The 25,768-nt window shown below is 41.9% G+C and overlaps 1 protein-coding gene across 1 annotated transcript; it reads right to left on the reverse strand.

The window, feature by feature from the left end:
• Nucleotides 1–2,966: 2,966 nt before the first annotated feature.
• Nucleotides 2,967–19,097, reverse strand: klhdc8a (kelch domain containing 8A). The gene is made up of 6 exons (XM_061220681.1): nt 18,925–19,097; nt 9,174–9,672; nt 8,632–8,796; nt 8,122–8,340; nt 4,216–4,317; nt 2,967–3,738 (listed from the first exon to the last, which is right to left on the reverse strand). The coding sequence occupies exons 2-6, from the start codon at nt 9,547–9,549 to the stop codon at nt 3,536–3,538; spliced, it is 1,065 nt and encodes a 354-aa protein (XP_061076665.1). The 5' UTR covers nt 9,550–9,672; nt 18,925–19,097; the 3' UTR covers nt 2,967–3,535.
• Between the last annotated feature and the right edge of the window lie 6,671 nt (nt 19,098–25,768).

Raw genomic sequence — 25,768 nt, forward strand, 5'->3', positions numbered from 1 at the left:
CTTTGGCATTCATCACACAAGTTCCTGTGCGTGCGTCATCATTACTTGAAGGGTGGGGATAGGTCGGACACAGCAGGTAAGGGTTGAATTGAGGTCCTGCAGGCAAGATCGGTTGAGTTAGCAGCTAGGGGAGCTCTGGGTTCAAACTCAGTTCATATGTGTATCTCACAAGCTACAATACTATGTCTATTTGAAGTGATTTGTCAAATTCTTGGCACCGTGCCACAAGAGGAATGCTGAAGATCACAGAAGCAGGATTGGTTCCTGAAATGAACCGTGTTATTTATAAGAGATACTGAATTCACAATCTCTTCATTTCCTGCTAATGTTTTATTTAAGAGAGATTACATTTGTTAGGAAAGGGCCCATCACAGCAAACTACAGGAGCTATTTAAAGTGGAGTTCTGCCAGCAGAACAAAACAACAAAGGTGGAAATTAGTTCACGGAAAAATCTCACACCGACAGTAGGAAGTTTTTAACACGGTGTTATTTCTGCATGGGATATATTACCAGCAGGACTTCCCTGGAGAGCAGAGACAGCTGACGCAGTCAAGACCAGGCCTGACAGGCTGGATGCGTGCCAGACCGCAAGGATGTGAGGAGCTCGGATGGACCGAATGGCCAGTTCCCATAACAAACCCTCACGTGCGTTGTGCTCCTAATCCAACAGCACATTCCAAGCCGATCAGCCACATCCCGGGCGGAAGTGGACCGGAGAGAGAGAATTCCCAGAAGGTGAAGTTAATGCACGGAGAAATCAACTCCATTCTGCTGCACTGCTGCCAATAACGATGGAAGCGCTAATGTGTCAGTGCTGATTGGCTGTGCAGTTGACGGCAGCTGCCAATGGCACCTCTAGTCTCCCCAGCAAATGGCAGGAGCAGAGTCAGGCAAACATTTTGTTGACAACAGTGGGACAAATATCCCTAGGTGATAGTGGAATCGTTAATTTCCTTGGACAGGAATGCAATACCATCCTGCCCGGTTGGGTAGTTTCGCTGGTATGCATAAAGGCATTCGTGTCAACATGGGTCAACTGTAGGGTAGGGGTAATCAGCTCTGACCCTTGAATCCAAATCCAGCCCTGGTCTTCTTTTCTTCTGGGTAACTAGTGCTACTGATTGGCCTGACGTCCAGGTGGAAAACCTGCAGTTCACAGAGGGTGGAAAAACAGCACTTCTCAGCCCTCGAGGATTGAGAGTTGCTGATCCCTGATGTAGGGCTTGTGTTAGTTAAAAACATTTAGTCTGTGGAAGTCTGGTGTCTGTCCAGATCACTTTCGAACACAGACTCTGGTACACACTGGCACTGGTGTTTTTCCAATTATGTACCCATATGAATACTGAACATATGGTGCATAGGCGAGATATAGCCCATCACACAAGACTATTTTTAGGGCTGTTGAAATAGAATGGCTTGTCAGAAATCCATCTGTGTATGATATACATCTGTTAAATGCATATTTGTACATACACTTAGTCACCACAGTATTATATTTCGGTCTACAACTGCTGTAGCTTATCCACTTAAAAATTGAACATGTTGCGTGTTCGGAGATGCTCTTCTGCATACCACTTTTGAAACTAATGGTTATTTGAGTTACGCTCCTCTCCGACCTCTCTCATTAACAAAGCATTTTCGGTCACAGAATTGCTGCTCATTGGCTATTGGATGTTTTTCTCACCATTTTGTGTATACCCTTGAGATTGTTGTGCATGAAAATCCCAGGGGATCAGCAGTTTCAGAGATACTTAAATCACCCTGTCCAGCAGTCATTCCACAGTCAGGCACTTCCATCATATTTCATCCACATTCTGACAACAACTGAACCTCTTGACCATGTCCACATGTTTTTATCCATTCAGTTGCTGCTAAATTATTTGCACATATTTACACTGACAAGTTGGTGTACAGCCTACCTACTGTTCTACAGTTAAAGCTACAACTGCATTGTGAATGCATTTGGAACTGAAAACTGAAAAAACAAACTTCAACATACATCAACATACATCAATTTACGCTACAGTGCTTGCCAAATTTCGGCACAGAGTCCGTGCCAAATGAAACATTCAACACATTCCGACACTACATTAGTCAAGTGTAAATATCAATTTATTACTATTATAAATAACAAATATATATAATAAACAAGGACTATTATTTATATCATTCATACTATAACAATGCAACATTGTGGACATTGAAAAATGAAAATGATATAGGTATTTTGCACCATTGTACAACTTTTAGAGTAACCTTTACAAAGTGCACACAGTCAATCGATAACACTACTGTTAATTGCATAAAAGATTATCTGAAACATGATTGCACTAGCAAAAACCTAGATAAACCTTAATATTGGTTAATGCATATATAATCATATTTCTTATGTGCTGTAATAGTAGCTACATTAAGTCAATATTTTTGAATAGCAAAGACAACAATACGTGCTGTGAAAAATACAAAAACAAACCAAAATCGAGAATTTCCTTAAAAGAAACTCTTCCTCACGTCTGAAGGAAAGGACAAGATTGTTTTTCCACAATCAAAGACATCACTATTTAACTATACTGAGAAATATGGCAAGGTCTTCTCATCTTCTGCTAGAGTGCTATGATGCAGCCACTGCAACCCTTGAATTTGATCCTTGAACTTTGAACCTTTGGCTGACAATTAACAACAATTTCCTTCACAAACACAATCTGACTAATTCACCAACCATCAATATAAATAGTGTTTGTATTGAAGCACACTCATTTCAAAGCCGAAGTAAAAACATTAAGCGTGTTTGTGTTGCGTGTGTGTGTGTGTCTGTGTGTGTGTGTGTGTTTGTGTGTGTGTGTGCATGTGTGTGTTTGCGTGTGTGTGTGTTTGTGTGTGTGTGCATGTGTGTGTGTGTTTGTGTGTGCATGTGTGTGTGTTTGTGTGTGTGTTTGTGTGTGTGTGCATGTGTGTTTGTGTGTGCGTGTGTGCGAGTGTGTGTGTGTGTGTGTGAGTGTATGAGAGTGTGTGAGTGTGTGTGTGTGTGTGAGTGTGAGTGTGTGAGTGTGTGTGTATGTGTGTGTGTGTGTATGTGTGTGTGTGACTACATCACTACATCGTAAAGGCCTAGAGAAGGTAATAGAAAATACACACCAAAATGTGTTTGAATTCACCAGGTCTGCTACCAATAAACAGTCATGTACATAGATTAGGAGAGCAAAATAATATTGCCAGCACTGCCCTCGATAAGTAGTGTCTTTGCTTTCCTAGTTTTGAATCTTAGGTCATAATGCTGTTGTGACACATACGTCCATGTTACGCATCACAACATGGGCTACCATGGAATCAAGAGCGTATCCAACTCGCAAAACACAATTTCTCTCGAGGGGGCCGATGGGAATTGGGAGTCCAGAGCTTTTCAATCATACTTCATTAGCGCTGGACTTCCAACTCCCAATATACTATCTATGACATCATGTTTTGTGACTCTGCCTTTCAAAGGCACCCCAGGTAAAGAAGTCTCATTAAATACTGGAAGACTGAGTGGTTTGGCTAAAGGATCTCCTCGTCCTTCACGTATAGTATTTCATGGGCAGAGCTGGGGATCTGGTTGACCCCGCCCACTACAAGGAGGCGGTCGCGGATTACAATGCTGGAGGCGGAGCATCGAGGCGTTGCCATGGGAGCAATCCTTTCCCATTTCCTTTTCTCCGGGTGGAAGGCGTCCACAGAATCCATTACAGACGGCTGGTTACCTGTGCGGAGACATGCATACACACAAATGTTTTCCTAATTTTCATCTTTGATCCAAATGGCCAAATGGGCAACATCAACATCCAATCCCCCCCTCACACACACACCCTCCACCCTACATCTTGAGCAATTTCAGTAGCCAGTTGTTGAGTAATAGTGAGACATTTTAAAACATTGTTGATATGAAGTATAGTCAATAGTTAGATGAAGCGCGCCTTTTGTTGGAGACTTGCATGCGTGTGAATACTTGGTGGTCACGGTAGAATCAATTTGTGATCATGTTCATTTTGGCAAAGAATAATTGTTAATTATGTTAAAGATGACTGGTTCCCATCATTGAGAGGTCCAATTTTTTTAACAAGACAATTAGTTACATGATACATAATTCTAAAGAAAGAAGAGGTAGGAGGATGTCTATTGCAAATACATTTTCTGTTCTTAATTGTCTGGTGTGAAATAAAGTGACATTCAACACTTACCTAGCCCTCCTGCCACAATGACCCTCCCACGCAGGACCGCACACGCAAAGTCTGCCCGCTTGGTCTTCATGGACACGGTGTCCTCGGACTTCAGCCAAAACCCTGCGGTAAGAGGGCTGACTTAGTGTGAGATGTTTACAAATAAACTCCTAAGTAACTAGGATGGGTCAGACGCAGAGAACAAATTACCCCACAGGGTTCAAAAAAAGTATCTGATATCTTATATCTTGCCTTAAAAATATGCAACCGAGAAGGTATTTAGAATTTCACTCGCAGTCAGGCTTTTTATAATAATAATAATAATAATAATAATAATAATAATAATAATAATAACTTAATTTTAACAGCAGTGAAGATAAGAGCATATTAAAATACTGTAGGGGTAACTTAATTGACAATGAGTGTTAACATAAAGACAATCACATGATTACAAATAACTTTTTAGTGATAATCCTTATACTATTAGACCACTTTCTGAATTAAGTGCTTACTATGAGTCTTTCTCTGTCTCTCCAGCAGACAGACAGCCTTTCACCTTAATGTCTCTGCTTCTCAGCTAGCACATTCTGGTCTTACAGCAAGGTCAACAAGGGGTATTCAGAAGACAAAATATTGATAAATGTTCGTGGCCAGCTTCATGTCTTTTTGTTTCGGTAAAGCCCCCCCTTCAGGAAAAGTGTGTATAAGAGTCTTACTATGTCCGATTCAAATCAGAAAGCCGGTAAGCTTTCTCACTTTCTGTCATTTCTTTGCAAATAAATACGAAAGTTAAATAGAAAAATAGCTATTGTTGTGTTTTTACTGGATCTGTTTCATCAGACGATGCTCACCTGTGATATCTTATTTGTGCATGTTAAAAAGGGAATTTTTCCCTGCACAGTTACACCATAACATTTAACTTTTGTTCTGTTTGCATTCAAGTCTGTGAGTGGGAGAGTGAAAATAGCAGATTATCTATTGTTACTTACTCAAATCACTTCCACATGAATCCCCTGAAATAATTCTAAGCTTGGATAATTCAGGCGTGCGGTTAAATTGAATTGAATCGGTTGCCTGTTCTTCATTTCCCTGTAAAACCAATATGAGCTGGATATTTCATCACAAGAGATATATTTAGAGCTGCGCTGATAATATGAAGATCGGCACACGTTAGCCGGCTTAGCTCCTGCTCCGGGACATTTGTTTATTCAAAATACTGGTGAATTGATTAAATTAACTTGACTTCCTCCAGGCTGCAGTTTCTCTGTGAGAGGCAGTGGAGGCTCTTGCCAGCCTGCCAGGACTAACCGGAGGAGGCAGGGGTGATGGAATCAGTGAGAGGGAACACTTTAATTGCTTAAATGTGGAAAAAATGGGGAAGTTGAAACGCTTTCCTTCCTACAAGGGAACGGAATAAATGTGACGCATTGCTCAAACATGGCGCAGTCTCTGAACTGGTTTGTTTTCAGCCGAGGATACGTAAAGTCAGGTTAACGGCGTGACGTCGCCCCTGCGTAATTAGCGGTGGGGAGAGAGACTGAGGCGAGCCCGTGAACAGAACGGGCGGTTTTCGCTGCGTTATTTCGCGAGGCTCCGGCGCGTCTGAAACAGAGCGGGCCCGTGCCAGACGATGTTGTCACGCCGAACAGATGGAGACGTTTTTTTAAATCATCTCTTAACTCCGGATGAAATGTGATTGGCAAAGCCATTTGAAAAGGCTGATTGCAGAAGGGACTGCAGCCCCCCAGCCTGGCCTCCCCAGGGTCCTGCTGGGCGATGGATTTCCCAGTCTGGGCTTTTTCCAGCCGTGTCCTGTCAGCAGAGGTAACATCCATTATTCAGGGCACTCCAGCACTTCCAGTGAGTGAAGGGAACAGACACCCGAATCAACGCTGACCACTGCAATGTGAAACGCTCTCAGTCATCAAATCTCCTGGAGCACATTTTGGGAGGGGGGGCCTCATCCAAAGTGTCTCCAGCCTTTTTACTGAACAGCTACCATCCTGCAATATGCCACAGCCTCTGAGTATTTTGGATCACAGAGCCGGATGCATCTCTAGGCCCATTTACACTTGTCATTTTGTGTGGTATACATCTGAGTTCTTCATAAATCAAAAATGTGACACATTTTGGTCTAAACATACTGTAAGTATTTTCTACAAAATATCTGTCCAAATCACATTTGGAGGTGGCATCAGGTCTGCAGGTAAACCCTCAAGCATGACTATTCACCCATCACCAATACCCGAATGGCAAATAACATCCCATACTAACCACAGAGAGGCCACGTGTCACCCTGTTGTCAAGCGGTTAGCCTGCTCAGATGGAACTTTCCGCAACAAAAAGGATGATTTCAGTCTAATCGTAGGAAAACTGATGTGTGGAAATCAAGTGCAAATGGATGACCACATATACAGATACAAAGAAATACTTTGTATTTCTGAAGTGAGAGCCGATATACAGAAGAAAACGGATGCCAATAGGTACATTTGAATTAGCAGCCCTGTAAATGGCAGAAGGGTAGAGTTCAGTACTGCCAATCATTCCCACAGAGAGAATGCAATTATGTGTAATGGTAAATGGTTGGCTTTATATAGCACCTTTATCCAAAGCGCTGTACAATTGATGCCTCTCATTCACCCATTCACACACATCAACCGTGATTGGCTGCCCTGCAAGGCACCAACCACCTGTCAGGAGCAATTAGGGGTTAGGTCTTGCTCAGGGACACTTTGACACACCCAGGCCGCCGCCATCTACAGCTACTATATAATCACCAGGGACCTATCAGCAAAGAGGGGTAGGTTTCCATGGAGATTACACAGAGGCTGAAACAAATTTGAATCTGTTCGTGGCATGGAAGAATACACGCAACCTGCACCAGAGGCACAGCAAAGTGAATAAGCAAATGTCAACGCGCCCCAGGCAACCAGATCAACGTCCAACTTAGGGTCATGTCACTAAGTGTTGGCATGGCTTTCATTCACAATTCACATTACCTCAATGCCTCTTTTCTCCGGTTCATTAAAAGGCATTCATCTCTGTCTATTTGGATTCCCTGGCGGTGGAATGAGCATCCCATGGCATCAAAGTCACTTGATTACCTTGTCACCGAAGACTCACCTGTTAACACTGTGTTCATTCTCCCTTTTCTCAGACCTGCTCTCTAAGCACTCCTAATCTCTTTGGCCATTGCCAAGCCCTTCGACACTGGATGTTCTGACAGCACATTAGTATAGCTAATCCCTTGTATAATTCTTGTTGCACTGGTACTGATTTTAAGAGATTGACTATACTTTTCTGTTGTTACGGTGGCTCTTTTATTGCACTTAAATGCTACATTTCACAGACACAAATTTAATTTAATCTAGGACTAGGCTTAATCTGTGTCTGCGAAACTGGCCCATGAATATTTTTGGGAAAATGCACATGCAGAAATGAATGTAATTGAATTAGAAATGAAACTTCATATCCAGCTCAAAATATGTTTTTGAAATAGCTGGTAGCTGGTTGACCAGTTCAGAACAGCATGCAGCTCCCACAAGGTATCCAGTTTGACAAGCTCAATTTCCAAGCTGGTCAAGCTGCCATTGCTGAATTTTACAGCAGGGCAATCATCCTTTAAGGGCATGCCTTGTGGCTTTCAAGGAGCAAGGCCAATAAATAAATTCTCATTTTCACATTTTGCAGAGGAATCTAAAAACAAACAAAGTGGCTCTCTGTACAGGGGTAGTTTATGTCACAAGATGGAGATTGGGATTTGAACCCCGGTCTCCCAAGGGCAACAATGTTGTATTTTTGTTTTATTTGAAGGTTTACTTCATCAGTGTTGTCACAGTAGCCGGCTAGAAGACCTTTTCTTTACCACACCTCACTGTGCTTCACTGGAAATATAACTGAGCTACACCCGCTAGACTTAGTGCTCACCCTGTTGAGTGTCGAAGATGTTGACGTTGTTGGTGAATTTGGAGCGCTGGTGGAGGCCCCCTTGCCGGAGCCCCCCCAGCCAGTGGAGCCGACCCCCATGGTCCCACATCACGCCTGCGTATGACCTCTTGCAGGGTAAGCTGGGAAGTGTAGTCCAGGAGCGGCTCTCCATGTCAAAGACCTCAAAGGATTTCACAGTGCGTTTGCATTGTCGACCCCCTAGACAGGAAGAAATCATAAAACACACACACACACACACACACACGCACGCACACAATATAATTCAATATGACTTCAGTGTTTTAAGAAAATTTTAAGAAAATGTGAAACTGTAAATGCAACATCATCTAAGAGCATGTATAAAATCCTGGTCCTGGAAGGTAGCATCTCTATAGCTGAAATCCAGATTGCCAACAGTGAGAAATATTGTCCAGTCGGTATTAGCCAAACTACCAACTCCTCCTTCTCTCGAACATGGAACATCAGCCACAGCACATCTGGGTGCATCACCTGCTACATAGATCTTGGAGCCCAGGAGGCCGGCGTTGGTGTCGTAGCGGGGCGTGGGCATGGACGGCAGCAGGGCCCACACGTCCTTCCGGAGGTCGTACTGCTGTAGGACACTCCTGGGGAGCAGGTCTGCCCCCATACCGCCAACCGCAAATGCCCTGCCATCTGCAGAGAAAGAGCTCACATCAACAAACTGCTTACGCCAACACTTAAAGAACACCTCCAGATTTGTGATGGAAAGTTGGGTGAAAAATCTGTGAAATGCCATCTCGGCATTCGGGTGAAAATCCAACAACATGGTTGAAACTTTTCCAGCTGACATTGACATACACAGACTATGTCTGGGTAATATCTAAGCCACTATATTAAGTCTGTTAATGCCTTCTCTCAACTTCTCTCAACCTAAATCTCTACCCCTAGATGTCTAGTTTCCGGCTTTTGGTCAATGAGAACCTTCACTGCATCCTTGAACATTGCATGTATTGGGGTCTAGTTCCATTAAGCCCAGCTGATCTGTGTGTGAATGGCGTCTTCAGACTGACCTTTGGCCATGATGGAGACGCCCATCGCAGCTTCTCTCAGGGAGCTCCTCTTCCTCCACTTTCCCTCGTCTGTGTTGTACATCTCCACCGCCTTCAGGGGGCGCTGGTCCTTCCCCACACCCCCGACCACCAGCAGCTGCTTGCCCAGGACTGCCACTGCTGCCCCAGCCCTGGGGGTGGGCATGGGGGGCAAACCGACCCACTGGTCCACCTCGGGGGAATACAGCTCCAGGGCATTGATTGGCCGCCCGGCCTCATCGCAGCCACCAATGATGTACAGCTGGCCCCCCGCCTCAGCCAATGAGTGGTAGACCCGCCCGCTGGAGAGTCGGGCCAGGCTCTGCCAGTGGAACTCCTGAGCCGACGGGACCGCCATTCCCGCGAGGCGCCGCGAGGTCCTCACACCACCAGCTCCGCGCTAGATGAAGGGGCTCACTTCCAGGCAGGCCCCAGGGCTAGGCCTTCTCCCCCCAGGCCAGGTCTGCGATCCACCCTCTGCCTGGAAAGAAGTCAAAAACAGCATTTTAACTGGGCACTGGGAGTCTCCTCTCAATGATCAGAACCAACGTTGTCAGTGAACTCAACAGAGCTTGATGACACAAACCGTATTTGACTAAAGACTAAAAATAGTATGTTAAGGACATGACCACAGAGGTCATTCTGTTTGGTTTAGAAAGAAACCCTTTGTGACTAGTGAATTAAAAGTAGTATGTTAAAATAGCCTCATATAAGTGGCCAATTTGAAAAATTTCAGCAGATGACAGATGATTCGTGATCAGCTGATCTAGCTGTTTTATACAAACAGCAGACGGACACCTCAACATAAACGTACATAAATTTGTTGCTGTAAGCAATTTTGTAAATACAACCGTACAGTATGTAATTATGTTGGCTTCCCAACCTTTCTATGCTAAGGGGGGATGGGTGGGCTATATTTATGGACTTTAAGAAGGTTATTCTCCTGCCAGGGAAACAAAAATAGCAATACAGAGCAATACAATACACAAGAATGCATTTTGCCCAGTGGATATAAAGGGATATACAGACTGACGAAACACCTGAGATAGCCAATGACCTTTTATTTTTTTCATTTTGGCTCTTTGTCTCAGTGCCTGACACAGATAAGGGAAAAGGGTGAAATTGATTTTGCGTGGCTGTTTTGCCGTGCTCTTCCTGGGCTGTGTACACAATTAGCTTCAAGTAGGCTGTGCAGCAGAGCTAAGTATCCATCGGTAACCAGGCAACCATTTCTCTCTCTCTCTCTCTCTGTTCTCACTCACCCCAAATGGTGCATGCTAGCCAAGGCTCTCCTTGAGTAAACACGGCCGCCTTGCCTTATCCACCCATACTGTGTAGTAGTAATCATCAATCAGGCAACGATGCCTCTCACTGTGCTAATCTCCTTCCCGTTCGTAAGGCCCAGAGAAGCCTCTGAGCATTTCATAGCCTTCGATCGGCCTGTCTGACACAATACGCTCAGGAAAAACACACAAGCTCCAACGGCTGGATCTTTAAATGACTACGCTCGCCTCCTCAGAAAATCATGCAAATCCGAGTAATGATTGATTTTTTTTTTGTTAAACCCCATACAGAGAGACCGGCGTCGGCTTTTATACCGAAGGTCACAATTATCTAGCTGTAATGTAGTATAATTTGATTGGCTCGTAGGAGGCCAAGTGCTGTGGGCTTTTGTGATTGAGAAGAGCATGCTTAGTGCATGGGGGACCCTTGGAACCAGAGAGGGCTTAATCAAAATCAATCAAGCTGTAAATGAACTAGTCCCTCTAATTTACAGTTCTTAGTCTCCAGGCTCCTGACTGATTTGGGAAGGTATACACTGATCATTGCCGGGCTTGCGAGACCGCCCTCATGACCTTGAACGCACATTTAAAACCAGTGTAAGCAGCACGCAAAGCCTTTTATCGAGGAAAGCCTTCTGTGTCCTTAATCTGCCAATATATTTCATTTAAATTTGAACATTCATTTCACTCAGGCGGACTCCATTACGCAGGTTGACCGATGAGGACTACGTGTTACACACTTAATAAGAGCAGTTACTGAAGTGTTGACTGTGAGCTTTACCTTCCCGGAGCGACACGCATCGATTAGGTCACCGGAATGAAGGATTGCAAATCACTTTTGGCCGTGTTAATCTTAGCAAGCACAACACACACGTGACCCCTGACAGGCCACAATCAATGCAGTGACACAGGCAGCAATTCACAATTAGCAACATGATGCATTTCCCCTGGGAGGAAACTGGAACTGATGTTTTATGGAGATGTTAATACACCCAGTGACTGCTTTATACGGTAGATCTGCACGCCGGTTCATTAATGCAAATATGTAATCTTGCCAATCTTGTGGCAGCAACTCAATGCATAAAAACATGCAGAGGAGGTCAGGAGGTTCAGTTGTTGTTCAGATATCTGAATGGGGAAGAAAATGTGGGATCTGAGTGACAGGATGGCGACAGTATACCACAAATAACCACACGTTTACAACAGTGGTAAGTGGTCACTGAGTATATATATATATCGAACTTAAACCGTCAAAACACCACTGAATAGGGCCTTTCATTCAGTAAAACAATGGGAAAAATATGACATTGTATTTTCTTTTGCTTTTGTCGGTAAACATGCTAGCCATTACCTGAGTTGCTCATTTGCCAGTCTACCATTTTATCAGTTCATTAAATGGAAAAGCCACAGCATTTCTCAAGACAGATGAAAATAGAAACATAAAAAAGAACTTCCAAGTCTTGCAAGGCAAGAAGCGCCCCTCAAGAATCTCTCCTTTTTTTAATTTCAGACGCAACTTCAATATGCAGGGGTGGGTTGCCATGGAAACAACGATACCGTCTTCAGATGCACAGAACGGATTGCCCGTTTCATCTTGTTTAGTTTTAATAATGAATCGAAAAATCGTCACTTCACTCTCCGCGTTGACCCAAGCAAGCAGGCAGCCCCTTGTTAACAAAATAAGATTGCTTTATCCTGGCATGTCTGTATACCGCATTAATTACAATCTGTAACTGATCTGCCTCACCTCGTGTTTTTTTATTTATTTAATTAACTGCCTCAACAGCTTGAGAGCAACAGCAGGTTTACACACACTCGCAGGAGTCAAGTTACAATCAGTGTGCATGCCTGTCAAACTTTTTAATTACTTCAGAAATACTTTTCCCGGTGCATAATTTAAGGCCGTGCTTAGACCTTCAGAAAAAAGCACTCTGATCAGAGGGACAAGGCCGATGCATTTCTCAGGGGTGTTTTTCGTTCACTGTGATTACTGAAACTATTCCTGGTTCCGCACCCATGCCAAGAAGTAAACAATGTCAAGACAGTCACACGGTAACTTTGTTTTGACATGAGTGTAGGCACACATTACCTAAGAAACAACCATTCGCATTCTAACAAAGATGTAGGCAACCTAAATATGCCCTTTTGCAGGGAAAGCCTGTGAATATCAATACACATTGAGATATGCATGATTTTAAACCTTTATATAAATATATATTTCGACTTTTCAGATTTTCAAACGTGCTGTGAAAACACAAGTGGCAAAGTCATTTTGAAGGCAGTATTACGAACGTGAGTTATTATTATGCATTGTTAATTCTTAAGGTCCTCTTGTAGTGTTTTGTTTTACCTAGAGATATGCTATTTGACATATGTGCCAGGCCCCTTCATAGATTTTGTGCAGGAATAAAAAGTCAATTCAACCAAGCATGATGGAGCACCAGCTTTCCCCCCAGGAGTCGACCCAATCAGCCGGACTGGCCGTTCAGCCATGAGCTGGGCCAATCTATCCAAATACATACAGCCTCTGCACAGGTGGACTGCACCTCAACGACAATAACAGAGAAGAGTGGGGGGGTTTTAAATTCTCCAATTCAGAAAATATTGATCTTCTGCGGTCCCAGAAGATCAGTCAGGAGACATTATTCAGCTCAAAACATTTAAGAAAGAGCAGATACAAAAAAAATAATAATAATAAAATAAAATTCACATCTTGGGAATCTGACCAAAGTTGGAGCCTGATGGTCAATTAGGTTTAATAGGTTTAATATATAGCTAATGGAAGAGTGAACATTTATAGCTCTCTGTTGTGAATCCTGCACCTCCCACAGTGCTTTATCAAACCCCCACTTAGATGACTGTGCTATATGCAGCAAGAGTGCTTGATATTTTTTTCTAACTGGTCTATTAAATAACTAGCAGCCCAGTGCAACTGCAGTATAAGAGAAGAGGAATTGACAGATAATTTGCGGCCATTTCAATCGATGCCAGTTTGAAACAGTTGGATGGGTAAACTTATTTTGGGTTCAAAATGCGAGCACAGAGATATACATAAATATGCAAACGATGAATCCTTATGCATTGGTGTCTGTTGCACTTTCCTTTGAATATGTTATCAAATGGTTTTAGTACACTATGGACAAATTACAACATTTATATAAACATTCTTATCCTTATCATCACAGTAAGTTTTTTTGTGCATTTTTAGAGCCTATTGAACAGTTCCAGTGTGTTTATCCCCATGGCAATACGAAAGAGCAGCTGGCAGAGTCTTTTTTTTTTCACTGTCTGGAAGGGGGCAGGAAAAAGCACTTAAAATGTCACACCTGGCTTTTAAAGTGTGAGGCTTGTTTAATCCCACAGTGTAAATGCATGCTGGGGGTTCTTTTCTGTCCTTCAAATCTGAGGTAGAGGAACTGTAGACAAATACTGAAACGGCTGAGACAATCAAAACACCTGCATTGTTTTCCGGCTTACAGGTGTCAGGTTCTGTGTTTTTCGTTTTCTCATTTTGGTCAAAGTGGTTATTGTTTTTGCGTTTTGTTACCCTCTGTGCTCACTATAGTCTGTCAGTTCATTCATTCCCTATCAGTTGTTTCACCTGTTTCCCAATTCCTGATTGTTTCCACACCTGATTGTAATTCAGATGTAATTGTAATTACCTATGTATTAAAACCCCTCTATTTCTGCAGTTATTTGCCAGATAGTCATGAGCCTTAGCCATACTCTCCAGCATTATTTTCTGATTGACTCCTGCTTAGATCTGTTTTGTTTTAGTCCTCCATCTCTTGATTTACCCTTTGGTTCTGATCGGACCCTTTGTGTTTGGACTCATTTTGGCTATTTGTTTTTTTATTTTGGATTCTCCTTTTGTTTGGACTGCCCGTGTGTTATCAACCCTTTGCTTGTGACATTGACCATGTACTGGATTATCCCTGCTGAACCTGTTTGATTGTGTACCGAACCTTTGCCTAGACTCTCGTTTTCGAACTGCCTGATCTCCGTCACTACTGTTTGCTGGACATCGACCCCTGCCTGTCTGAACTACTCTGAACTTAATAAAGACTTTAATATTAACTTCTGTGGTCTCGCTCTTGGGTCCAATGTTCTGATACCTGACAACAGGCTCATTTCCTGCTGTGCCTTTCGCACAGAAGAGAATTCCCAAGGTCCTTTGCAGTCCAGATCCAGAGTTGTGTCCTGTTGAGAAGGCGAGGGATGCCACTATCGGAAGGCCATGCTCCTACATCCCTTTAGATATGCCTCCACTGTACTCCCTTACATTCTCCTGAATCCCTTTAGATATGCCTCCACCGTACTTCCTTACATTTCCATGTGGATAATGCTATAGGCAGGGCTCTATGGTGCTCCTACTTTAGGGGTCTTTGCTCCTGACAATGGATGTGTGCTAACTGGAGAAATAATTTAGGAGCACATCTACCGATTGGGATGCATTAATGTTCTCCTACATGTTTCAATGTAGGACCATCTGTCTTATCTTACCATCTTACCATCCTATAATACAAATTGTTGCCTGTTGGGTTAATACTACAACTATTGATTATATGGGCCTCTGTGCTGCTTTTTTGTATTCCTGAGAGTAATGTTGGTCTCCATCAGGGTCAGATAGCTTCAGATGAGGAGTGTCCACCTGTATTGAAATGCAACCTAAGGAGTTGCACATTCTTCAACATGAAAGCATGACCATTTCTCTGCTTCAAATAGGTGTTCATATAGAGTAAAGTTTGCAGATGTGAGGTCTATTGGCAGTGGGTGTTCCTCTCATCTACGAGAACAGTCGGTTTTAAAAATGCCACAAATGGAGAGAGTCGAAAGTCTAGCACACCTGCAGAGAGAGTGCTGACAATGCAAGGTAATGAAGTAGTGCTGGACACACCTAAACACATTTCAAACATTAGGGGGAACCCAAATCCTTATAGAGCCTGTTGTTCGGTTCCAATCAGGTTTGGCCATTTCAGGATTGAATAAAATCAAAGCAAAATCCGATCTGGATTCCATCATTCCATCTGGTATTTGGAGTGTGACTATGAGCTTTTGTGACCACCAGTCACCACAGATGTCACCAAATCCACCAAAACTGAAAATTGTGGACAGGCACTTCAAGCTATTTTGAAAGATGCTGGAACCTATTGGCAGGAAATATATGTAATTACACACTTTATATTTCTATATTTTTTAATGGTGACGATTTATCCTCCGATTTGATATGGTTTTTTTTTTTAGGTTTCTCCTTGCTTGGCAAAACCTCAATGAATGACAGGAACTGCATCTGAATTTCCCTCTTTTTAATTAAAACATTTTTCTGTACTCATCCTGAATTTGAGTGGAGGGAAATTAACTGTTGTTTTTATTAACATACTCCATTAGTTTCGGCCTGGATGACAACCACCCAATCTTACTGGGGGAAAAAAAACACTTTAAATGATCCTGAAATGAAATAGGCTACAGAGGATTGTCAGATTCAGATCATTTTCATTCAGATTTAAAGTTATGAGAAACCAGGCACAGGGGACTGAACTGTGATGCAACCTAAAATGAACATTCATGCATTGTCTGTAAAGCTGGAGAATCAAGCCGGTCAAAGTCACACCTTCATCTTCCTACTTTAATAAAAGAATGACAGATAACTATTAAGCTTTTCTAAAAGAAGGACATCAACACATTTTCTCAAGCGTTTACTCACAAGCTAAGCTTTCGGTCAAAGCTCTAGCGAAGGTTTTTGTCCGAAGATCTTAGCTCTTGAATAAACATGTTGTAACTTTCATTCATTCATTCATTCATTCATTATCCTAACCCGCTTATCCTGAACAGGGTCGCAGGGGGCTGGAGCCTATCCCAGCATACATTGGGTGAAAGGCAGGAATACACCCTGGACAGGTCGCCAGTCCATTGCAGGGCACACACACCATTCACTCACACACTCATACCTACGGGCAATTTAGACTCTCCAATCAGCCTAACCTGCATGTCTTTGGACTGTTGGAGGAAACCCATCCAGACACGGGGAGAACATGCAAACTCCGCACAGAGAGGCCCCGGCCGATGGGGATTCAAACCCAGGACCTTCTTGCTGTCAGGCGGCAGTGCCGTGTGTGTGTGTGTGCGTGTGCGTGCGTGCGTGCGTGTACAACGGAGAAAACATGTGGATATCCTCTTTGAATTTATTGTTGTCCAGCACCTTTTCTGAACTTTTCTGTGTTTGGTAGTTCTCTTCATCTAAAAACCTTTTCAAATGGTTGGAAACTAAAATCAGACCTGACAACTAGGTGCATTATAGCGTGGTGCTGTTCCAGACACAACGACTACCTGACAAAGTGATATATACCACCTTTTGAGTTATTCTGCCCAACGTAAAACGATTAACAAGATCAGCCACCCTTATGAGCAATATGGCCCACTCATTTCAGTACAATTGAGTTTAATAGACATTTTTCCAAAACCAAACAAAATGTGCAAAGCTTATAAAAGACCGTTGACAAGAACATTTCTTCCAATGTAACCCAAGCCATCGAGAACTACAACCGTGCAGCTATTTAAAAATATGATATAGTATGACATGGCAGCCAATTTAACCTGTAGAAACTTCCTGTATGGTCCTGGGGCTCATTTTGACCAGGGCCAGATTGTCATGGCACCAATACAGCAGTCCCATATTGTCCAGATTTCATGTAGAACAGATAAAAAGCAGAAATGCACCATAACCAGTCTACCCACGACTAATACTATGAAATGACATGAACTGGTTGAAATAATATACCTTTATTTATTGGACCATTAAGGCATTTTTCATAAATTAGCAAATCTAGGTGCTTACTACTAGATAATAATACTAGCTAATAGAAGACTTCAGAAGGCCAGTATATTATATACAGTATATCAATAATATAAATATATAAACCTAAGTTCAGCATACCAGAGCAAAAAAAAAAAGCTATGTTTCTCCTAAATTGGTCCCATTTCCCACACTGCCCGTCTTTCACCTTTTTATCATCGAATCAAAGTGCTGCGTTTGTGCTTTGTCACCAAAAGCCAACGCTCCTCCTGCACCGTGTTCTGCGTCTCGCCTTTGCCATGTTAATTGTTCATTTTTTAGCAAATGTATTTGCGTTTTTCATTTCCATAGCAACCCTGGATCTAGCACCGGGGAGGAATAAGATGGTCTTCATGAAACGATAGCATAATTAAGATCAACAATGAGGTTAAAACAACAACTGCATGCATGTACTGTGTCTGTGTACCACTATAAACACTGGGCCTTGCACAGGAGGAGATACAATGACTAACAGGACAGGAAGATACAAATTACATACGTGACACACATACCAAAACAGAACACATATTAGAACAAACAAATATCTGTTTAATAAGATGATTGACAAGATTTTATGTAACTATTGCAGAAATACTTTGCTTGAATATCTTGACAATAGCGTGTCTATATATACAATAATTCAAATAAATTATAGAGTATCCTATAGTTAAGAAGGGATATGTGCCTTTGATGCTGGTGTGATGTTCTTTTGCTTACAATTCTGGACACACGGTTTCTAAAGTGGATCAAATGTCAAGGTGAATATATTAATCAAAACAAACAGGTGCACGCACAATATGCATTGATAATGCACATGTATGGCTTTAAAGCATCCATAGAAAACAAAAGCTCAGTGTGAAATAGTACCAGGCTGTATTCGGCTCACAGAGTAAACCCATAAGATATCATCGCTCTGGCATTTGCGTGTTCAAGGTTAGTCAGGCAGAATGCTGAACAGATGACCTTTCATTGATTTAATATTGTATAACATTAATAATAATAACAATTTTAATTTCTGTGGTCAGAAAGTATTAAGGAATATATCCTACAATTGTTTATTAGGATAATTATTTTATGAGCCTTATTGTCTTAAACACTTAACAGTGGGCAAAAAAGAGCACATATGATCCATTATTTTTTGCTATTATAATGAATTCTAACAGAAAATGTTATCAGTTCTGTCCAAGCTCATTTACTACAGGTAAATAGAGGTATACTTTTAAAGAAAACATGCACATCAGCATATATACGCCTCCTAAGTTGAAGAACAACTAAAATCTTGCACACAGTCTATAGACAACAGGGAAGAACAAATACACATACACCCTTGTTTTCAGTACCTCACAGATATAAGAATATCCGAGACGGCTAAGGAGGGGAACACGCCGCTGTAACTAACGACCGATTACCGAACACACTGTACGCAATTATGTTCAAGTCTAGAGTTGCAATTCGGATACATTTGCGAAATAAATGCAACGTCGTTAACGTGTCGTTAACAGTTAGAAATTGGAGCAGATTTTTGGTCCCAAACCGTTTAAAGTAGGCAGACAGTAGACACAACACAATCATCAACAGATTTCGCGTGCCAAAATATCTATTAAATGCACTGACTTACTTTTCCTCGGGAACACTGTTAAAACCGAGCGCTTGTCGAACCCAGCTCGCGCTTCTCCGTACGTAGCTTGAAACTGTACCGAGTAATAAACGTGGAAAAAAATACTATTCGAACAGGCACTCCCTCTAAGACCGGCGCCTTGGATACAGTAATGCCTCAGACGAACGCCGCCGCTATAGTCATCCACAGTCGACGCTGTAAGAACTGACCGATTTTCCTGTTTATTTTATCTGGGTCAATTTTGAAAGATTCATATTCTTCTTCTCCTCTACTTCTCGGTGGTCGCCACTACAATACGTTTTAAAGGGCGGATTGGGATGGGCTGCCGTGTTGTACCTAATATTTCTGACCGAGTCTGACTGAAAATACAATGAAGACAATAAGAGGTCAATGCAATGTTACTTTAAAAATCATTAGCATTACTTTTTAAACAAACACCCTACATAAAATGGTAATTATTTTCAGTTTCCTAAAAAGAATGATGCCACCTGGGTCACGTTCACTACGTGGGTAGGCTATTACTGCGGCGCAGTTTACAAACACATCATTTGGACCGTGCTATTTTAAGGCACGCGGCTACACAATGCATTAATTTCCCTGAATTTATAAAGCATCGCTTGGTTTTCCAGGGGCAGATTGTTTCGCGAAATAATGTCCCTACCACACGCATGATTTATATAATATTAATATCTTAAATGCATTATGAAATGTGATTATATTCTGAATTTCAGATTATTTTAAATTCATATTTGAGAGGAAATTAATATTAACCTACTGACCCGAGAGTCGATTTGTGCGCGGAGTCTCGTAAGAGGATCAACTAGCCTATTAATTTGTGCGCCTTATCAGTATCATTGATAGTCTACACGTCATTGCGCTTATTGATGGGAATTAGGTAGGAAAAGCAGGGCAAAAAATATATCGACCGTACAGAAGTACACCAGCATTTTTCCCATCCGCTCACAGGAAAGTGCAGGTTTCAGTTTTGCCCCAGATTTGTGCAATAAAACTGGAAGACCCATTTCTGCAAGGACACAGGGGACCTCACCTGCTTACCTTTACAATAGTGATTACAGTGGGAAGTACAGGAGCTACACATTCACTGTGGGGAAGTGGGGGCAGGGCCTGACCCAAATCTAATTTGTTCCTCCTAACGCAGCTAGTTTGAGACCATCAGCAACCTTCTGCAAAGCAAACAGAGCTGCCTGTGCTACCAAGCTGATACCTTTTGTATGGGAAGATGAAGACATAACTCATAGGCTTTTACTCTGTGTGCCTTTCTAAAGCCAATTACTAGTTTGAAAGACACACCGTGCTTTTAACTCTTTGAGGTGTGAGATCACAAATTATGTAATTGAATGTTTGGGGTATTCTAATGCTGATGAAGCAAGCATTACCGGTGAATTAGATAGCAATCGAGTTCTAGAACACAGACGTAACATTTTCATAATGATTCAAAATGCCTAACTTTAACAGAGGGATCACCGGAATGCCTCCTGATCTGCTCACAAATGGCAGGCACGTCATGTGACATCACATTTCAGGCATTTAGCAGGCACTTTTATCCAGAGAGACATAGACAACTTTAGCATTTTTTGCATAGTACTCAATGTACTATGTAACAGCTGGATATATATACAGAAGCAATTCAGGTAAAGTGCCTGCTCAGGGCAACAAAGACCATGTTCTACTTGGTAATCCAACCTGCAAGCTTTAGGGTACCAGCCCAGTTCCTTCACCATTATATTATACTATTCTCCCCACATAGTTTATGTACCCATCTAAAAATGTCGGATAAAAAATTTGTTTTGATGCCCTAGGAATCAGATAGAGGCATGTTTTCTCCCAGGATGCATTGAGGCATTAAGTACAGATAGAGGGTGTCTCAATTCTGGAATTAAATGCAAAATAAATTTAATAACCGACTGAAAACAGTTCAGGTGCTTCTTTCGGTCTATCTCTCTGCCAGCTCAAACCTCTTACCCTCAAAGCGGCTCATTGAATTGTCAAGGCTAATTTGTCTTAATTTCCAAGGACAATGCACGGCAAAGTCAGTTTTCCCCCTCAACTCAAAAAGCTTTCCCTTGCTTTCATGCCTCAGAGGTAATTGAAATTAGAGGTACACGACAAACCTACAACCCCACTTATCACCGCGTGACTCACCGGCATACGGTAACAGGATATTAATTATCAAAACCTTTCATGCTGCCAAAACGGAAAGACAGCTTTCTCCTGAGAATGCATTGCTTAACAATGGCAAGGTGAAACCCTGTGTTGTTTGTCTGTTCCTATGTACTACTTGCTGTCTATTCTAAAATTCCCATGAATGTACAATTGTTCTAGGATGTGCTGGGAACAACTCACCTTCTTAAATTTGAAAAGTGAAAAGTTGGCGGAAGGGGAATTCTACCCGTTTGATGCAAATTAGCTGTGTAAAACGTGTACATTGATGGAATTATCCATCTCCGTGTAATTATTAGAAATTCTGTATCTTCAAAAGCACACTGAAAAGCAGTACACAATATTTGACTTTGCAGACAAAGTGATAAGTTATCAAACTAAAGCTAGATGAATGGAACTCGCTAACTACATTGTGGCATTTAGTTACCCTACAGCAGGACTGCCCAACTATCTTCCTGGAGATCTACTGTCCTGTAGGTAGATCTGATGGCTTAGATCAGCGATGCGAATGAAGGAAGTAACAGCATTGAAAAGCTCGACATTACTGACTCATACTACAGAGTGCTGAGAAAAAAATGGTTTAATTAAAAAATACTGGTATAATTATAATTATGTTTCTGCGTTTACAAATCATGCCTAATTGGAACACACAGGAAGCTATAAAATGTAGACTGCAGTGCTTACATTCTGCTGCATATTTGGAGGTGGGGGGACATCTTGACTGCAAGATGAAACATTTCCCAAACGTGACAACGGAGACTCTTCTTCATGAGAATGCACTATATTTTAGCGGACAGGACAACGATAAACACATTTGAGAAATAGTGAATGGGATGCACATATTGTATTTGATCACTCACCTTAAATCTGGCTGTGCCAATGCTATAATGGATTTCAATGTTTAATTACTAATACTGTAGCCGGGGAGTGAATCTGGTTGGCTTGGTTTAGCTATTGTACCATCCACATCCATCTCTGTCCATATCTACAATGTCATATCACCCATTTGATTCTTATTGTGCTGTTTTTATTACATGTCAAGTCTCCCTGGAAGACGTATCAATTTACATTACATTATAGGTATTTGGCCCTTATCCAGAGTGAGGTACAACAAAGTGCATACCCATAACCCAATCTCAATGGGGTTTAAACTGAAACTCAGCCTTTGATTATTTAGGAAGAGAAATAAAATAACTGAAATGAAAGATCTAGTCTAATTTTTAATGTCTTTAAAAACAGTACCCATATTCAAACAGGTTGAAGTTCATTTCCACACAAGCTTGCTGTCTAGTGGTCTATTCTGTGCAAAATCTTTGTCAGGAGAGATTTAAAAATAAAAAAACATTTATTTTTTGGCAGAATTTTTTGCAGACAGAGCCAGAGACAACAGTTGTCAATCTTGACACTTGGAACAGCGTAGGTTTAATTACTACACAACAGAAGTGGGAGTACCACAGCTCATATTGACATCCAATCCCTTGATCTGAAACACCCAAGACTGAATGTCTGTGTTCCCCTCAAACCACACATTTCGTTTTGTGCTGAAAGGAGCCTGTTAAACATAGATAATGGCTTCAAGCAAATCTGAAGCCCTGGTCATGTCACCCCAGTCATGTGACCCGTATGATTGACCTCTAGGGAATGTGGGTAAAACAGGAATGCTGAAAGACAGAGAAGTGAAAAGCAGCTGCCAATATTTACATTTCCCTTATTTAACAATACAATTCAAGTTACAATCTCTGTTCATGATTTCACCCTGCGGTTAAAAATGTTACAAATATCACACATATTTTCAAAATGGACCAAAATTGAACATGCAGTACAGTTCCATACATGAAAAGCAATTATGAAATACCTTGAAATTATGATTTAATTAATTGCATATAGAATATATTGAAAGCTACAGGAAAGTTAATCCTGTTTTTGAGCCTTGATTTTAAATTAGCAGTCCTATTAGCATACAGTATGCATTATCGGCTTTAGTGCAATGCTGATTATTCTTTATATATGGTGGCCACTGCATCGCATAGCAAACAGACTTCATAACAAGAAAATGCTCAGCTTACCACCTTTTGATTTACTTCCCCAAACTGAACAAAATCAATCCTTGGAATAAGTACTCCAAAAGCAAAAGATAATTACCAAACTAAATTAGCCTCTAACCATACAATTACCAAACTATATTAGCCTCTGCCTATATAATTACCAAACCAGGTTAGTCTTCAACCATACAATTACCAAACGAGGTTAGTCTACACCTATACAGTTAACAAACAAGGTTAGCCTTCAACCATACAATTACCATACTAGGTTGGTATCTGCCTATATAATTACCAAACTGCATTAGTCTCTCACCATACAATTACCAAACTAGCGTAGCCTCCAGCCACAAGACTAGGTTTCCCCCTCTCTCAAGCCCCAGATCCAGGCGCTTTTGTGGGCTCTTCCATAGGAAGCGAGCCGCAGCTGCCTGACTGGCTGTCCGTCACAGCTGCCAGGCTGCGCGTGTGTTACGGCGGCTGATGGTGTGTGAAGCTCCGCCGGGCTCCCTGGAGGCTGAGACAGGAGATGCTAAAACAGGGGTGCCTAATTCCGGTCCTGGAGGGCCACTGTTTATGCAGGCTTCAGTTTCCATCAATTACCCTGGCTAAATGAGTTAATCAGCTGTACACACCAACTGGTTCATGTGTAGATTATATCACAGTAAAGTGTTTCATATAGGGACACAAGAAGGCTTTGGTTATCATTCATGTGGTTATCAATGAGTGTAGCTAAAAGGCCAAGTGGTGTAAATGTTTGGGCTAATTAAATAATGCCAGAAGTTGGCATGAAAAGCAGAAATGATGCGACCCTTATTGTCCAACTCAAGACTAATACCAGGTCCCGTAAAACCGAAATCCAGATTAAGACTAGAATTACCAGGATTTTCCCAGTCCCAGAATGAGACCTTTGACCAAGACTGGCCACTTTAATGAAACCAAGGAAATTATGCAAAATGGAAAATTACATGAAAGGAAATGTAATAACAAAAATGTCATTATAACATGCCCCCCAACCTATTTTTTTTAACAAAGATAATTTTAGTGCAATTATTATGGAAAGGAAACCTCATATTGTTAGTTTATTTTCCATCAAATACAAGAAACAATAAGCTGACCCCATTTGCAACAGCAGAACACATTGACTTGACCTGGGGCTCATTCCAATTGCTTATCTTTCTCCTCTTTTTTCTTTTTCTTTCTCTTTATCTAGTCCAAGCTCCATCCATCGGGAGAGACAAAGAAAATGTCAGTTACAGACGGCATGCAGCAGATGCGTGGTAGATGGGGAGAGGTGGATCCACAGGTCAATCATTTATACGTCAGGCCTTACGAAAAAGTACTTCCGCAAAGGATGCGCTGATGTTTTCTTGCTCAAAGGAAAGATTGGGAGTTCTTCTACTTCTACTGCTAGCTCCTAGAAGGAACATTTAAGGGGTTGGAATGTCCTTAAAGATGGCGGACCTCGATTGATTTCCGGGTCAGGAGCAGGGAACGGAAAACAGTGGAGAAAAATAAGCCGTTGGAATGAGCCCCTGATATATGCTAATGTAATTTCGAACTGTGTCTGCTCTCTGGGGCTGTTGGCAGGTTGAGTAGGACAACATGGCACTTGAGGAGCGTGGCTAACAGGCACTCCAGAAGCCTAAATGTGTACAAACCACATTCAGCTGTGTGTGAATCATGAACTCCATCTGAGCTGTTACTCCAAATCCTGTTCCTGCATGCCAGAAACGGGCTCTCTCTACCTCCCTCTCGTGTGCACGAGCCAAAGAAAGAACTGAACGCATCACCCTCCAGCCTCAGCCACTGAGAATTACTGTGCGCTCAAGACTTTAAAAGAACTGTCCATGGCGGCAGTGTTACGTTTGAATAAATGAATAAATAATAGGAATGGTATAAATAATGCAAAAAAACAAAACAACAAAAAAAAAAAACAGATCAGCAAAGAACAGCCATGTATTAATAAACAGGAAGCAGTGGCTCTTGAGTGAAAGTAGCCTATGTGTTGGATTGCACGAGGAAATCCCTCTAATTGTGGATATTGATACAAAGTGGGTCACCACTCACACACGCATTACTAGAGCAGTGAGCCAAGTGTGAATTGCTGTGGAGGGTACACCTGAATTACAGCTGGCTGCATCCCCTGGGATACATATGCACACAAAGCTGGGCTCTATTTTCAACCCGTATTTAATCTCTCTCTCCCACCTGTGGGGATTTGTACCAATTATGGTGCTAAAAAAACTGCCTGCCATATATCTCCTCTTGTACGGGGGAGCAGGTAGGGGCAGGTGGGGAGGGGTGAAGAATGTTCTGGAGACTGGAGGAATGAATAGTCATCTCTCTTTGAAGGTGCGGGGACACCTTGTAGCTTAGCCACTGTTCCTTTATGCATAATAAATGGTGACATTCATAAACCGTGACTTAAAGGCCTGGTAGTGCTCGGTATTGTGCGCGCGTGTTTGACTTTGTCTCAAAGATTTTCAGCAACACAGAGGAATTCTCCCCTCCAGCAGCAATAATCACCGGCCGATTTTGAAACACAGTCACGTAACTCCGCTTTCCAGTGTGGCCAATATGAACTGACAGCTTGCGGTGGAGTCCACAGAGCTTAATTTGAA

Source organism: Conger conger, chromosome 14, assembly GCF_963514075.1.
Source record: "Conger conger chromosome 14, fConCon1.1, whole genome shotgun sequence".
Classification (NCBI taxonomy): Eukaryota; Metazoa; Chordata; class Actinopteri; order Anguilliformes; family Congridae; genus Conger; species Conger conger.